Here is a 16,934-nt window from a genome sequence, read left to right as displayed (position 1 = left end):
ACATTTGATAAAATCCAACATCCACTTACGATAAAAACATTGCAGAGAATTGGAATAGAAGGAACATATCTCAACATCATAAAGGCAATCTACAACAAGCCCACAGCCAACATCATATTAAAAGGGAAAAAACTTCGAGGATTCCCCCTAAAAAAAGAAACAAGACAAGGATGTCCTTTATCACCACTCCCCTTCAATATAGTACTAGAGACTCTAGCCAAAGCAATAAGGCAAGAAAAGGAAATCAAAGGGGTACAAATAGGAAAAGAAGAACTCAAACTTTCACTATTTGCAGATAACATGATACGATATTTAGACAACCAAACAAACTCAACCAAAAGGCTAATAGAACTGATCAACAAATTCAGCAAAGTGTCTGGATACAAAAATCAATCTTAAAAAATCAGAAGTTTTTCTGTACACCAACCATAAATCCACTGAAAAAGAAATTCAGAAAATGCTTCCACTCAGGATCTCCCACAAAAAAATAAATACTTAGGAATAAACTTAACCAAGGAGGTAAAAGATGTCTACAAAGAAAATTATAAAACATTGAAAAAAGAAATTGAAGAAGATCTTAGAAGATGGAAAGATCTGCCATGTTCATGGATAAGCAGAATAAATATCATTAAAATGGCCATCCTTCCAAAAGTGATCTACAGATTCAACGCAATGCCCAATAAACTACTAAGATCATTCCTCACAGACATAGAAAAATCAGTCCTTAAATTTATTTAGAATAACAAAAAGCCCAGAATAGCCAAAGTAGTTCTCAGCAACAAAAACCATGTAGGAGGAATCACAATACCTGACTTTAAACTATACTACAAAGCCACTGTAATAAAAACAGCATGGTACTGGCACAAAAACAGATACAGAGACCAATGGAACAGAATAGAAGACCCAAAAACAAGTCCACACACTTACAGCCAATTGATTTTTGACAAAGGGGCCAAAAACATCCATTGGAAAAAAGATAGCCTGGTTCAACTAATGGTGTTGGTTGTTACCACTAAGGGAAAAGTGGAAGATATTGAAGAGAAAAACAAGGAACTTTGCAAAGAAAACCAGGAGCTGAAGGATAGTCTTGCCAGCCTCCAGAAGCAGAACTCAGGCATGCAGGCGGAGCTCCAGAGGAAGCAGGTATGGCTGCTGATCAGGGTGAACCTGGAGCATGGAGACCAAAACTGGACGATGCTTCTCTTTTGAAAAAAATTGACATATTATAATTGTACATAAGCCGAGCGTGGTGGCACACACTTGTAAGCCCAGCATTTGGGAGACTGAGACCGGAGGATCACGGTTTGTGGACAGCCTCAGCTACTTAGTGAGGCCCTCCCCAACTTAGTGAGACCCTGTTTCAAAATAAGGAATATAAAAAAAAAAATATATATATATATATATATATATATATATATATGTATATATATATATATATATATATATATATGGCAGGGGGTATAACTTGTGGGTCAAATGCCCTGGGTTCTATCCCCAGACCCGAAAAAGAAAAAAGAAAAAAACTTTCTCAACAAGACCCAAAAGGTACAACAAATTAAAAGGTGAATAAACACGTGGGATTACATGAAACTGAAGAGCTTCTTTTCACCAAAGGAAACTGTCAGGAACCTCAATCGAGGGCCAACAGAATGGAAGAAGATTTTTGCCACCTACACCTCTGATAGAGGACTAATATCTAAATTATAGAGAGAACTCAAGAAATTTAACACTAAAAAAAATAATCCAATCAAAAATTGGGCAAGCGAACTAAATAAACACTTAACGAAAGAAGAAATTCAAATAGCCAATAAATGCATGAAAAAATGCTCAACATCACTGGCAATCAGAGAGATGCAAATCAAAACTACCCTGAGATTTCACCTAACTCCAACTAGAATGGCAATCATTCAAAATACAAACAACAAAAAATGCTGGTGAGGGTGCAGAGAAGTGGGAACTCTAAAACAGTGTTGGTGGGACTGCAAATTACTGCAACCGCTTTGGAAAACAGTATGGAGAATCCTCAGAAGAATGGGAACAAATCTACCATTTGATCTAGCAATACCACTTCTGGGTATCTACCCAAAAGATAGGAAACCAAACTACCAAACTAATGCATGTGTATCTATGTTCATAGCTGCACAATTCACCATAGCTAAACTATGGAACCAGCCAAGACCTCCATCAACAGATGACTGGATTACAAACTGTGGGATATGTACAAAATGGAATTTTACTCAGCCATTAAAAAAAAAATTATATATCATTTTCAGGGAAATGGATGGAACTGGAGGACATTATGCTAAGCCAGATTATTCAGTCATAAAAAATAAGAAATCGGATGCTTTCCCTAATATGTGAAAGCTAAGGAGAAATGGGCCATAGGAGGAATGCTAGATGAAAAAGGAAATCCTTTAGAGGAGCAAACAAGACAACCTAAATGAGGGGATGGGAGGGGGGAAGAAGGAAATTCTCTAAACCACACAATGTACTTAAACATATCAAAGTCAACCACTAAGCCAAGCATGGGAAATAGGGATGGGGAGGGAATGGGGTGGGAATTGGGTAGGGCTAAATGGGCAATGTGTACATGTATGTCCACATAAGTTTTTTACCCTAATATGATGTATGAATACAATGCACCAATAAAACATTTTAAAAAAGATTTAAAAATAAAAACAATAAACTGTGTAATATTCTGTTTGAAGTAAGAAGGGGAGGATTTACTTGGCATCTGTCAACTCCATCCTCCAGAGAAGATGGCTCACTCATCAACAAGTGAGCTGCGTGTGACAAAGAAACTATGAAAATGGACATCATCAGCACCCAGGAACGCCAGATGGTCTTCTTCAAATATGGGCCTCAGACTAACTGGGTATTTTCAAACTGTAATGGTAAAGTGATTTTTTTTTTTTGGCGGTACTAGGGTTCCTGGAAACCCTCTACCTTCGGGCTACACTCCCAGACCTGTTTATATTTATTTTTTTATTTAGAAACAGGGTCTCTTAAGCCAGTGAGGATGGTTTTGAACCTGCACAATCCTCCTGTCTCTGCCTCCCAAGCGCGGGGATTACAAGCATGTGCCACCATGCCCAGCAATATATATTCCTATTTTAACACTCATGAAGCAAACTGCTTCAAATAATTTATTTTTCCATAGAGCAGTGTTTTTTTTGTTGTTTGTTTGTTTTGTTTTTGGTGGTACTTGGCTTCCTGGAAACCCTTCTACCTCCAGGCTACACTCCAAGACCTATTTTTATACTTTTTATTTGACAATAGGGTCTCTTAAGCCAGCGCAACTGGCTTTGAACCTGCGCGATACTCCTGTCTCCACGTCCCAAGTGCAGGGATTACAAGCGTGCGCCACCCCCCCCCAGCGTCTAGAGCAGTGTTTTTCAAGGTGACACTACTAGAATTTTGGTCAAGATAACCTTTTTAGGACCACACACTGGAATACAGGTTATTTTGTATCCATATACATTTCTGAAAAGACCTTGGAGAACAGTAGAAAGTACTGTCCCTCAGTGTACTGTAGTTTCTAAACCATTTTAAAGTAACTATTTCTATTTTTTAAAAAATCAATATTTTGGTGCTCTGATGTGCATACTTTCAGGTGTGTGTGTGTGTGTGTGTGTGTGATTTTGATCAATTAGTTATGAACTAGTATATCAGCTAATGAGAGCCCAACCTATAAAGAGAAGTCCAAGGTATTATTCCTCCAGAGCCCTGCTTGGAACGCCAGATGGTCTTCTTCAAATATGGGCCTCAGACTAACTGGGTATTTTCAAACTGTAATGGTAAAGTGATTTACCATTTATTCAAGTAAACTTTTGCCAGTATGTCCTTCCTAAGACTGTTTTCAAAAGATGGTTAGATTATTTTCCCTAACCACCATCTCACCTCATAGCATTCACAGTAGTTTTTAAGACATCCCGATCGTTTGCAATTACATCCTTTGCTATGACGTCGGTCAGATTCTCCCTCCTTTCCTTTCCCTATTTTAGGCTTAAAAGCTTCTGGATTTCTGTCAAGGCATGCCTATCAAAACAAGACCACATATCAATTGAAGTTGAAATCATAGTAGATTAAATGTTAGCAATGCAAAGATAATTAATATTTTTCTTTTAAGACAACTGAAGTTTTTAAAAAAAACAAGTGAAACTGGAGATTTTTGTCAGTTAAATAAAATAGAAATAATCACCTTTATTGCTTTTTGCCTTTCGTTTTCATGTTCCAAATTGTTGTAACAATTAGTACAATTACAGTTGTTGCAAAATTCACCATTTGCAAAGCAATCACAGTATCTGGAAGGTAAAAATATCAGTATACAATAAAATGTCATTATCAAAGAAACCTAGTCATTATCTGATTATGTGGTAAAAGTGTGGTAAAGCATTTTAGAGATGTATTCAGAGCTATCTAGTTAGAGTTAACCACATGTATGGATTGTCTACCACATACTGAGGTTCAAATTTTAAGTCAACAACTCCTAGAATTTCAGCCTAGAAACTGAGTCCAACTATTGACTGCTGTCAACACAAGAGGTATATGATTTTATGTCCCCCCAACATTATGTCAAAATCCTGAGAAAAAGGGAAAATTCTATTAATGGAATCTACTCACTTATACTAAAGTAGTGATTCTTTGGATTCTATGAACCAATGCTTTGCACTGTACTATTTCATGTCAAACCTGTTAGTTTAATGCTAATAAGCAAATTAATCATGCAGAATTTTTAAAACTACTCCAAGTATCACCTCACTTAGGAAAACAAACGCAAAATTCATAAATACAATCAAATTTATTATTGTTGGGGGAGGTAACAGGATTGAAAAAGGGGGGATTCTGCCTCAGGTCGACACTCCTAGCCCTTCTTTTATTTTTTATTTTGAAACAGGGTCTTTCTAAGTTACTGTGCACTGGCCTGAAACCTGTGATCTTCCTGTCTTTTTTTTTTGTGTGTGTGGTACTGGGGTTTCTGGAAGCCCTTCTACCGCTGGGCTACACTCCCAGACCTATTTTTATATTTTTATTTGGAAACAGGGTCCCATAAGCCAGCGCAGCTGGCTTCGAACCTGCGTGATCCTCGCCTCTCAAGCGCGGGGATTACAAGCTTGCGCCACCACGCCCGGCTGATCTTCCTGTCTCAACCTCCCAAGTAGTGGGGCTTGTGGACATGTACCACTGAGACCAACTTTAAACTTTTAATAAGAACATAAACTATGTCTGTCTCATGCTTCTGTGTCCCTTTATCCCTACCCCATTTGTGTATGGCAAAGACTCTAAAATTATTTCCTTCTGAATCAATGAAAGATTAATTTTGTACTGCTATTTGTGCTCACTCATTTATATTATTTATATTGCTTAGACTTATGCAATTGGCCTATTAATTTTTTTTTTCAGTACTGGTAATGGAACCTAGGGGCATTATACCTCAGAGCTACACCCACAGCCCCATGTTTTAGTCTTTTTATTTCTTGAAACAGGGTCTCACTGAGTTGCGAAGGGCCTCACTAAGTAGCTGAGGCTGTCCCACCACGATGCTCCAGACTCAGCCTCCTGAATGCTGGGATTACAAGCGTGCGCCACCATGCCCGACTGGCCTGTTAAAAATTTTTAATCGGCTCCATTTATTTTTAAGAAAATTTCTAGATTTATCAAGTAATAGGCAATAACAAAAACACTTACAATTTCAAACACAGTGATTTTGTACAATTGCAGGGCTTCCTGGGCCGACTGGCAGACTCTGATGGGATTATGCTATACAGATACAAAAATATATATTTTTAATCAATTAATGATAACTATATAAAACTAAAAAAGTATCCAATCTATAAATTCCACCTAAAATAAAGCCTTAACAAATATACACATCTCTAATTTATATATATATACATACATATATATATATAATTTTTTTTTTTGCGGGCCTGGGGATGGAACCCAGGGGCATTTGACCTCCAAGCTACAACCCCTGCCCTGTTTTATTCTTTATTTTGAAACAGGGTCTCACAAAGTTGCAGAGGACCTCACTAAGTAGCTGAGGCTATCCAAGAACTGCGATAATCCAGTCTCAGCCTCCCAAATGCTGGGATTACAAGCATGCACCACCATCCCTGGAACATATATATATATATATATATATATATAGGTATAGTCTTCTGGCATCATTTTAAAAACATATTTAGAATGAAAGAGAAAGAAAATAATAATGTGGCAAAATCAGAGAATTTTGTGTAAAGAAAATTTGGCAATTCTTTGACTATTTTTGTAACCTGTTCATTTCAAAAGAGAAAGCACTTAAGAGGAAGGCTTATGGTTTTAAGGAGGAAAATCGAATGGGATATATTTTAGAATAATGTATTTAATTTTCCATTTAAGTTACTCAAACAACTTAACTTACATATTATCAAAATACTCACCCATTAAATGGTAGCCTTGCCTGGGTCTGGATACTAGTTGTTCCAGTAAAGTTAGAGTTGCTTGCTATAGACACATATGAAGACTGCTGTAACTACACGTAAAGAAAAGTAAGTTTAGTCAGATATATATTTCCAAAAATGGACAAGGATTTGTAGCAGATATGAGTATCAGTAAGAAGCACAAATTTATTTACTAAAACAGAAAAAACATAATGGAGAATTTCATAAAAACACCTGCCTTTTAGAGAACCAAACCAATACTAACGGTAAAAATAGCCTAAGTGTTTTACAGTACTACATACTACAAATATAAGAGGTTATTTCATAAAGGAGTACATCAAACTTATAGGAAATTCTAGGTGAATACCCTGAAAGTACTAAAATAACCTGTACTGCCTAGAAAAATGCAATGTGCCTACTTATAAATAAAACAGGTACTATACTGGTCATTTATCATATTTTAAATCATAGTGAAAAAGAAGTTACATGGATAATTGAGTTTGTATTTTACACTGATTTCTTAGACTCAATTATAATTTTGTGTGTGTATGTGCTAGGGATTGAGCCCAGAGGCCTTATACCTCTGAACTACATCCCCAGACCTTTTTATTTTTTATTTTGAGACAGCATCTCAAAGTTGCTAATGGACTTGCTAAGTTCTGAAATTAGCCTCCATCATCTTGCCTCGTTCTCCCAAGTACTGGGATTCCAGGAATATGCCACCACTCCTGCTGCTCAATTATCATTTTTCAAACACAATGACTTCATTTTCCCCACATACCTGAGTAACGTACTGAGCTGGAAGCACTGCATAACCCACATTCCCTGTTCCTGGAGCCGGTGCCAAGACAGTACCTGGTGGCAGGTTAGTGAGGTTGGGCTGGATCTGTGGCAGTGGTGTGGCAGGCATGATAAGCCGTTGCTGTGGTTGGCTAGTAGTTACTATTTGTGAAGTTGGATTGATTGGTTTTGGAACAACCTAAAAAAAGAGGAAGGCTTGTTATCAGTGATTACAAAAATAAATTTTACAACTTCTAATTCTGTGTCAGTCTCTTGTGCCAAAATCTTAACTTTGAATTTAAAAAGAAAATTGTCATTTGGGAGAAACAGAGAAAAGAAGTTATGTGATACTCACTTGTTTGACAGTCTGAGCTTGGACAAATGGAACTGACATCCTCACTGGGGTTGTATTAACAACCACTGGCTTTGCTTGTTAAAAGAAAAAAAAAATGAACAATTTATTTACAGAAAAAAGCACACATAATTTTTGAGAATACTTAGCTCTCCCAAGTATCACATGAATAATTTAAATAATCTTTAATCAAGACCTTTCAAAATTGCTTACTTCATTGAGCAGAAGACTTTTATCTAAGGTGGCTGTAGTTTATATATTTTATGAGGGAATATTTGTAGGCTTGAGATATTCTCTTGAAAATATTTCAATACATACTGCTTTAAATCCAGTCAAATAAAATGTCGTGTAAATAAAAGAATGGTCATTCATAAGCCTGGGTAATAGCACTCTTGTACATACTAATTGCTGTGTTTCTATTAAAACTAGGGAAAATATTATTCTTGTACAATTCAGTATTTACAGTATAAATAATACTAAGGCAGCATGGCAAAAAGATTAAGAATATGGGCTCTAAAGTCTTAAGACTAAGAAGGTTTAAACCTCAGTTCTGACACCTTCTACCTACTTTGAACTCTCTTGGCCTATATAGCCTCATCTGTAATACTAGGAATATCTACTTATGGGATAAAGAAATAAGTTAACCCATGAAAACTGAGTGTAATAATCTAACAAACAATAAGTGCTCAATAAATGCTAGTTTCCCTTATTGTTATTACTGTATCCATTGCTCCTATATAAATGGCATCATGGCCAGTATTCTAGGAAACTAAAGAGTATCTTCAAGGATATTACATTCTAGTAGAATAGATTAGGCAAATACCCAACTTATTTAAATAAATACTGTTAAAGAAAAGCAAACTGCCATGAGAGATTTTTTTTTTTCTTTTTCGGAAGTGGGAATTGAAACTAGGGACATTCTACCTCTGAGCTACATCCCAAAACCTTTTATTTATTTATTTATTTATTTATTTATTTATTTATTTATTTGCCAGCCTGTGGTTGGAATCCAGGGGCATACGACCTCCGAGCTACACCCCCAGCCCTATTTTGTATTCTTTATTTTGAAACAGGGTCTCACTAAGTTGCAGAGGGCCTCACTAAATAGCTGAGGCTGTCTGCGAACCACGATCCTCCTGTCTCAGCCTCCCAAATGCTGTGATTACAAGCATGTGCCACCATGCCCGGCTTATTTTTTATTCTTTATTTTGAAACAGGGTCTCACTGAGTAGCTAAGGCTGGCCTTGAACCTGAGATCTGCTTGTCTCAGCCTCCCAAGTACTGGGATTACAAGTATGCACCACCATGCCCAGTGTGCACCACTATGCCAGGCTTGTCATGAGATTTCAAAGAAAAGAGAATATACATCTTACTGGCAGAAAATAGGAGTATGGAAAGTGCATGGAGGACATGATATTGAGATGGAACTCATCAATGAGCAGATGGCAGAGAGGCCACACAGCCTGAAACTAGGTATTCCATGCCAACTGAAACGTGAACAGTGGAGCTTTGATCCCGGGACGCTACAGAACACATTCTTAACACACTGATGAACAGACCAGGTTGGCTAGATCCTAGAGTTACAGTAGATAAACACATGCAAAAAGGCAGACTTTTAGACATTGTGATGATGACCTTGAATGTTGAAGTTGGTTTTTTTTGTTTGTTTGTTTTTGCAGTACTGGGGATGGAACCCAAGGGCATTCTACCTCCAAGTTACACCCCCAGCCCTATTTTTTGTTCTTTATTTTGAAACAGGGTCTCAATGAGTTGCAAAGGGTCTCACTAAGTAGTAGCTGAGGCTGCCCGCAAACCGTGATCCTCCTGTCTCAGCCTCCCTGCTAGGATTGTAAATCCTGCTAGGATTACAAGCGTGCGCCACACATCCAGCTGAAAAAAAAAAAATTTTTTTTGGTAGTACTGGGGATGGAACCCTTCTACCTCTGAGATACACTCCCAGACCTATTTTATATTTTATTTGGAAATAGGGTCTCTTAAGCCAGCAAGGCTGGCTTTGAACCTGCTGATCCACCTGTCTTCGCCTCCCAAGCGCAGGGATTACAAGCGTGCGCCACCAACGTCCAGCAGCCCAATTCTTTTCTTCCATTATCTCCTTAACCTATTCCAATCAGGCTTTAACTCTCGAGTTTCATCAAAATAGCTCGTTAAGGTCACCAATGGCCTTCATATGACTAATGCCAATGGTTAACCTTCACTCCTCATCAACAACATATCTGGTAATTTGTTCTTTGGGGGGGGGGGTTCGGGGAATGAGAAGTTTTTGAGGATTTATAAGTAAAGAAATATTATTGAAATAGCATAAGAGGAAACAATATTTGGTGGCAATGTTTAAAACTTGTTGCAAGAGAGCTGGGCGTGGTAGTGCATGCTTGTAATCCCAGCATTTGTGAGGCTGAGACGGGAGGATCCAGGTTCGCAGCCAGCCTCAGCTACGTAGGCCCTTTGTGAACTCAGTGAGAGCCTGTTTCCAAATAAAGAATAAAAAATAAGGCTGGAGGTATAGTTTGGAGGTAGAATGCCCCTGGGTTCCATCCCCAGTACTGAAGGGAAAAAAAAAAAAAAAAGAAAAAGAAAACTAAAAACTTGCTGCAAGAAACAAGGTAGAAGAGTGAAAAAAATGAGGGTCTGGAGTGACAGTACTGGATGACAAAGGAACCACAGACGTAGGGGGCCTGGTGGAGGTGAAAGGACTTGACTCACCAGCCACCAAATGGAAGGAACTGCAGGTGCAAGGGAAGAAAAAGAGACTTCAAAAGAACAGAAAAGGCTGGGCGTGGTGGCACACACTTGTAATCCCAGTACTTAGGAGGCAGAGACAGGAGGATTGCAGGTTCAGGGCCAATCTCAGCTAATTAGTGAGGCCCTCTGAAACTTAATGAGACCATTTCAAATAAAAGAATAAAAAACAGGGCTAGGACTGTAGCTTAGAAGTACAATACCCCTGAGTTCAATTTTCAGTACTGCAAAAAAAAAAAAGGACCAGATACTATACTATAGGTATTAGAACTAAATAGGTATTAGTTCTAATACTATACATATTAGAACTAAAAATTCGAGGATGTGCTGATTTGGAGGGGGGATGAAACCTGACATGGAGAAATTATGTGATGAAACTCAGGAAAGCGGTTCACACTAGACCAAAGAGTAGGATCAAACCAAAACCAAAGACTGTACTGCCATGACCACAGTCTGAAAGAGGCATTTAAGAAGATAGAAAATAAACCCCTTTGGTTTAATTTATGCAAAAGTAAGGCCTGGAGCCTGGTTGTAAAGAGAGATTGAGATAATAGGATACAAACTACTCTGAACAATAAATGAAAAAGAATAAGCTTCATTGGCTAGAGAGACTATTATAGTAGTAACCGTTTTTGTTTTTTTTTAACTTTTGGTGGCAACTGGAAGGCTGATGGCTAAAATCAAAATATAAAATGAAATAAAATAAAATTTGCCGGGCGTGGTGGCGCACGGTTGTCATCCCAGTGCTTGGGAGGCTGAGACAGGAGGATCACACGGGTTCGAAGCCAGCCTCAGCTACTTAGTGAGACCCTGTTTCCAAATAAAAGTATAAAATAGGTCTGGGAGTGTAGCCTAGAGGGAGAAAAGCCCCTAGGTTCCATCCCTAGTACCACAAAATAAGAAAATAAATAAATAAATAAATAAATAAATAAAATAATATGTGAGAGCTCTGGAAGAGAACTTTAAAGAGATCTTAACTAAAAGAGAGCAAGCCACTGCAGCAAGGTGACCAGCTAAGCAGAAGGGGGAGGGAGGGAGACTCCCAGAAAGTGTATGATCAGCGGTGACGGGTACACAACTCTGAGCATATACTAAGATCCAGTAAACTGTATGTTTAAAGAAGTCAATTTTATACTACAAAAACTGTATCTCACAGAGTTTTACAAGGAGTGCCTGGCTATGAAATAAAGAAAGAGTGGCATCTGATAATCCATATAAATTTACTCCTGTGCTGACTGGATCCTCCTCAGTAACACTAAAGCATTAGTGGAGTGATAACAGCCATTATAGATTGGACTCAGCAATCTAAAAGAAATTACAAACTGAGTTTGAGTACGTGCTTGGGACACAGGAGAGCAGACATCCTCCACTGCCTACTCCTTGGAGAGGGCACGATGGTCACTGTTTCATGAGCACACAGAGCGACTGTAAAGCCAGATCCAGTAAGGATCTGACCTGCCCAGCCACATCAGATAGGGGGCTGACCTTGCCCTTCCCCACGGACATGCATGTGCACACAAGTGCACACACACACACCCCTAGGAAACAGAAGCAGTCACGTTTACAAAGGTTTAGGACCTGCATAATGAGTTTTAACTGAATCCTGGGGAATAAAAACAATACAAAATGAAGAGGTCTGAAAATAGAACACTATAAGACACTCAGAGAAGAAGATATAATTAAGTGAATAAAATAGAGTTTGTCGTCTCCTCCCCCTTACCTTGGAGTACATTACTAATTACTACTGCACTCTTCATAAAAGCTGGCAATTTGGGGGCAAGAGGGTACTGGGGATTGAACCCCAGGGCATTTCTACCACTGAGCTATATCCTCAGCCTTATTTTTTTTTTTTTTTGAAACAAGACCTCATTAAGTTGCTGAGAGCCTGGCTAAGTTGCTGAGGCTGGCCTCAAAGTTATAGTTCTCCTGTCTCAGCCTCCCAAGTTCTGTGATTACAATCAGGTGCCAACATGTCCACTTTGACATAATCTAGTTTTTAGTCTTTAACAGGAACTCTAAACAATCATTTGGAATAGCTTCCTTCCAAACTTGAGAAACCATACCAGCAAGTGTTTGAGGCTTTGTAATTTCTTAAATTGGTTTCTTCTCTCACCAAGATGAGGTGTTCCATCTGAAGAGGTTAGCCAAGCATTCCCCTGATGCCACACTGCCTGTCCCTGAGCCAGCAAATAACACAATGGGACCTTGGGATATTGACTTTTTGTAAAGCTTTCTGAGGGAAAATGTACGAGATGAACTTAATTCCCTTTGGTATTTAAGTAAATCCTTGATTAAAAATTAGACCCTTAGAGCCGGGGGTGGTGGTGCACACTTGTAATCCCAGTATTTGGGAGGCTGAGACAGGAGGATCGCGGTTCGAGGACAGCCTCAGCTACTTAGTGAGGCCCTCCGTAACTTAGTGAGACTTAGTGAGACCCTGTTTCAAAAAATAAAGAATAAAAGTAGAGCAGGGGCTGTAGCTTGGAAGTCTAATGCCCCTGGGTTCCATCCCCAGACCCGCAAAAAATAAATAAATTAATTAAATAAATAAAATTAAAATTAGACCCTTAGAACGACACACTAAAATATTTGAAGAACTATAGCAACTATTTAGTATATCTCTAATAAAATTTGTAAATTCAACTCATTAAGCCTGTAAAATAATATATACTATATATGCCCAGATCTTTCATGGCACAGGAGAAAAAGACAAAAGGAGAAAAAGTGGCTATCAATCATACAGATGGCTGTATATGTGAATGGGCTGGAGAGATGGAGAGAGGAAGATGAGAAGGCAGGGCAGAGCAAGGATGCAGCACCAACACTGCAGGTGGAATGCAAGCGGGAGAAGCCAGGCAGGCCGCCAGGAGGGTGAGAGGAAAAGGTAGAGGCACCAATCAGGCCTAACAGCAGAAAAGAGGGTACCACGTGACAACTATGAAATGTCCGACCTATCCCTCCGCCTCCCTGATCTTCAGCTCCCTTATTTAATTACACCAAAGGCTTATTCTTGCTGATGAGTAATCCCAGTACTGGGGAGGCTGAGACAGGAGGATCACGTAGGTTTGAAGCCAGCCTCAGCAGTTTAGTGAGGCTCTCAGTAACTTATTGAAACCCTGTTTCCAAATAAACTATAAAATAGGTCTGGGAGTATGGCCTGGAGGTAGAAAGCCCCTGGTTCCTCCCCAGTACCTTAAAAAAAAAAATGCTATTTATAAAGATGTTCTTTCAAAATCAGTTCAAAGAGAGATTACAAAGTATAACTGCATAATGGTGTTACTTAGTAGAACACATACTAAAACACTGCTTTTCTATTTGTTCTCTTCAGTAATTTGAAAAGAAATAGTATTTTTTTTCCTTCTATTTTCCTTCAGGTAAACTACCAGCAATAGGTAGCATCAAACTTCTGATCTCTTAATAAAAGAGAACTAACTAGTCTTTGATTCTTTTTGCTTCTGTGTCCTGCTTTTGCAGTGTTGGGGACTGAACACTAGGCCTTGGGCATGCTAGGCAAGCACTCCACAACTCTATTTACTTCTAATAAACAATTAATCATTCACTAGCCATCAACTGCTTTTGACACTGCTGGAATACAAAGCAGCCTTCTAAAGAAAAATTTAGGCCCTAAACTTTAAAATAATCTTTTCACATCTTTTGATACATATATATGTGTCTGTCCATGTGTATCAGTTGGTAGAAAGGTTTAAACAGAAACACAGAAAACAGAAAGGCAACAAAGAGGAATATATTCCAAGAAAATACAACCAAGCAAAAGAAAAGAACATTTTAATCATCACTTTTTATTAACAGTTATAGATTCAAAATAAGCACTACTCAAAATAAGAAAGCAATAATTAGTTCTTACTTATTTATATCTTGTCTACTTGTCATTTCAATGCTATCAGGAGACTGCATAGTTTCACAGCTCTAGCTACCAACTTCTTACAGAATGAAATACTACAGTTATATTTCACTGCCTTCTGCAGCAGCAGATTCAAACTGAAATGCCATATTAATCTAGATTTCAGCAAGGAAAGGAGCAATGTTCTTTTAGAATGTTAAAAGCATCCATCACTATTTATTAAAAAAAAAAAAAAAAGCAAATACTAACCTTGCTGAAGAGGCTGAGTGTTTGTACTGGAATTCTGACTAACTGGTTGTGTTGAGCTACTGGCTGTTGTGGCAGTAACAAGTCGGACATAATGAAACTTGCTTCCAGGCACTTGAATCTGCTGGACATTGGGAGCAGTTGCTAGAGGAATAATTGTCTTAAATTGTGATGTGCTCACTCCTCCAACAGTGATGGTCTGTACAGCTGATTTCACTGCCTATTAAACAATACAACACAAAATGGCTATCATTAAACTGGAATTCAACTTTCCTACTCTTTTTAATACATGACATTGCTCAACTTATAAAGCATGCTCTTGTGGTCCATCAAAATCTGTTAAAAGAGGCCAGGTGTGGTGGCGACACTTGTAATCTCAGCACTTGGGAGGCTAAGACAGGAGGTTCACACAGGTTCAAAGCCAGCCTCAGCTACTTAGTGAGGTTCTCAGCAACTTAGTGAGACCCTGTTTCCAAATAAAGTATAAAATAGGTCTGGGAGTATAGCCCTGAGGTAGAAAAGCCCCTGGGTTCCATCCCCAGTACCACCAAAAAAAAAAAAAAAAAATCTGTTAAAAGAACAACCTGTTAAAAAAAATGAAAAAATAGTAATGAATGTAGGAGTAAAACCAAAACTAATGAGTTCTACCCTCCATCTCTGGTAGTTAATTTCCTTAATACTCTAGGTCAATTTGCTATAAATAATTACTTAATTTTCAAGAACTTACACAATTTTGTTATTATCAAGTAAAATTTATAAGGACTATTTTTTTCAATTCCCAGAATTAAGTCTCATATTCAACAAAGAAAAGAAGATATAGATTTTCCACCAATATTAGCTATAACAAGTTTTATATTTAGATGTTTTAAAGGAGAAAGAAACCCAAAAGAAAAGCCCATCTTGCAACCTTATTTAGTCTAGTCAGTTCTAAAGGGCATATAATCCTCCCACCCTATACATAAGTACCCACGAGCATATGGACAGGATGATAAATTCAGTCAAGAGAAACTAACCAGTTTTGGATTAATCAAATCTAAATCAATACAATCATTTTAACTCTTTCATCAGTTAGACAGAAAGAAATGAGACTTGCCCAAAAGATAAACAAAATATCAAAGGCAAAGGGAGCTAGTCTAAGCTGGGCATGGTGGCACATACTTGTGATCCTAGTATTTCAGAGGCTGAGACAGGAGGATCACGGGTTCAAAGCCAGCCTCAGCAACCTGTGAGGAGCTCGCAACTTAGTGAGACCTTGTTTTAAAATAAAAAATAAAGTAGGGCTGAGGGCTGAGGATGTAGCTCAGAGGTAGAATAAAAGTCTCTGGGTTTTTCTAGAGACAGAGACAGACAGACAGACAGAGAGAGAGGGAGGGAGGGAGGGAGGGAGGGAGGGAGGGGAGGGGAGGGGAGAGGAGAGGAGAGGAGAGGAGAGGAGAGGTAGGGAGGGAGGGAGGGAGGGAGAGAGAGAGAGAGAGAGAGAGAGAACGAACTAGTCTTTTGAGATGTCCCTAATTTACATACAACTAATGAATACCACACTTGTCATCCAAAGCAAAGGTCCAAAAAAGGCTAAGTATATAGTATTATTATCATTGTTTTATGTGTGTGGTACTAGGGGTGGAACCCAGGGGCTTTTCTACCTCCGAGCTATACTCCCAGACCTATTTTATACTTAGAAACAGGGTCTCACTAAGTTGCTGAGTCTCAGTAGCTGAGGCTGGCTTCAAATCTGTGCGATCCTCCTGTCTCAGCCTCCCAAGTGCTGAAATCACAAGCATTCACAACCAAGCCCGGCTCAGAATCACTTGTTTTCTCTCTTCTGTCAGTAGTCAGTATACCTGCTTTCTCCGTGGTTTTGTGAAGTAGGGCTAGAGGTGTAGCTTGGAGGTAGAATGCCCCTGGGTTCCATCCCCAGTATGACAAAAAGAAAAGAGAGGAGAGAGGAGAGAGGAGAGAGAGGAGAGAGAGGAGAGAGGAGAGAGAGAGAGAGAGAGAGAGAGAGAGAGAGAGAGAGAGAGAGTGTCAGAGATAACTGTCTGTAATGGGCCCACCAGTATACTTTATGCCACTGAGAAAACAATCAAGAAACTTAAAAAACTTAAACTTAAAAACTTAAAAAGATTGTTTTCTCTTTTTAAGTTAAAGAGTTAAACTTAAAAAGAGAAAACAATCAAGAAACTCAAAAAGATACATCATACATCAGTAGAAATTATACAAGCCGGGAGTGGTGGCACACGCTTGTAATCCTAGTACTTGGGAGGGTGAGACAGGAGGATCTCAGATTCAACACCAAACTCTGAAATTTAGGGAGGTTCTCAGCAACCTAGTGAGACCCTATTTCCAAATAAGAAATCAAATTGGTTTGGGGTTATAGGTTGGAGGTAGAATGCCTCTAAGTTCAATCCCTAATACCAAAAAAAAAAAAAAAAAAAAAGATTATCCAAAGTGAAAAGCAAAAATTAAAATAAGGGAGGGATAGAGAATAGAGCATCCAAGAGCTGTGGAATTATCTTAA

The 16,934-nt window shown here is 38.5% G+C and overlaps 1 protein-coding gene across 3 annotated transcripts in view; it reads right to left on the bottom strand.

The window, feature by feature from the left end:
* LIN54 (lin-54 DREAM MuvB core complex component) overlaps positions 1 to 16,934 on the bottom strand; it is a gene marked incomplete at both ends in the record, with an annotated part of 84,101 nt that overhangs the window by 14,761 nt on the left and 52,406 nt on the right. For all 3 annotated transcript variants that reach the window (XM_080698102.1, XM_080698103.1, XM_080698104.1), the window contains 7 exons: positions 3,901 to 4,038; positions 4,202 to 4,304; positions 5,689 to 5,760; positions 6,423 to 6,514; positions 7,204 to 7,401; positions 7,558 to 7,631; positions 14,423 to 14,639. In XM_080698102.1, coding sequence (XP_080554228.1) covers positions 3,901 to 4,038; positions 4,202 to 4,304; positions 5,689 to 5,760; positions 6,423 to 6,514; positions 7,204 to 7,401; positions 7,558 to 7,631; positions 14,423 to 14,639 — 894 coding nt within the window. The remainder of the gene's footprint in view (positions 1 to 3,900; positions 4,039 to 4,201; positions 4,305 to 5,688; positions 5,761 to 6,422; positions 6,515 to 7,203; positions 7,402 to 7,557; positions 7,632 to 14,422; positions 14,640 to 16,934) is intronic.

The sequence above is a fragment of the Muscardinus avellanarius genome, assembly GCF_963383645.1.
Source record: "Muscardinus avellanarius genome assembly, chromosome: 6".
Taxonomy (NCBI): domain Eukaryota; kingdom Metazoa; phylum Chordata; class Mammalia; order Rodentia; family Gliridae; genus Muscardinus; species Muscardinus avellanarius.
Note: the sequence above shows the minus strand (reverse complement) of the source record. Positions and strands in the feature narration are given on the sequence as shown.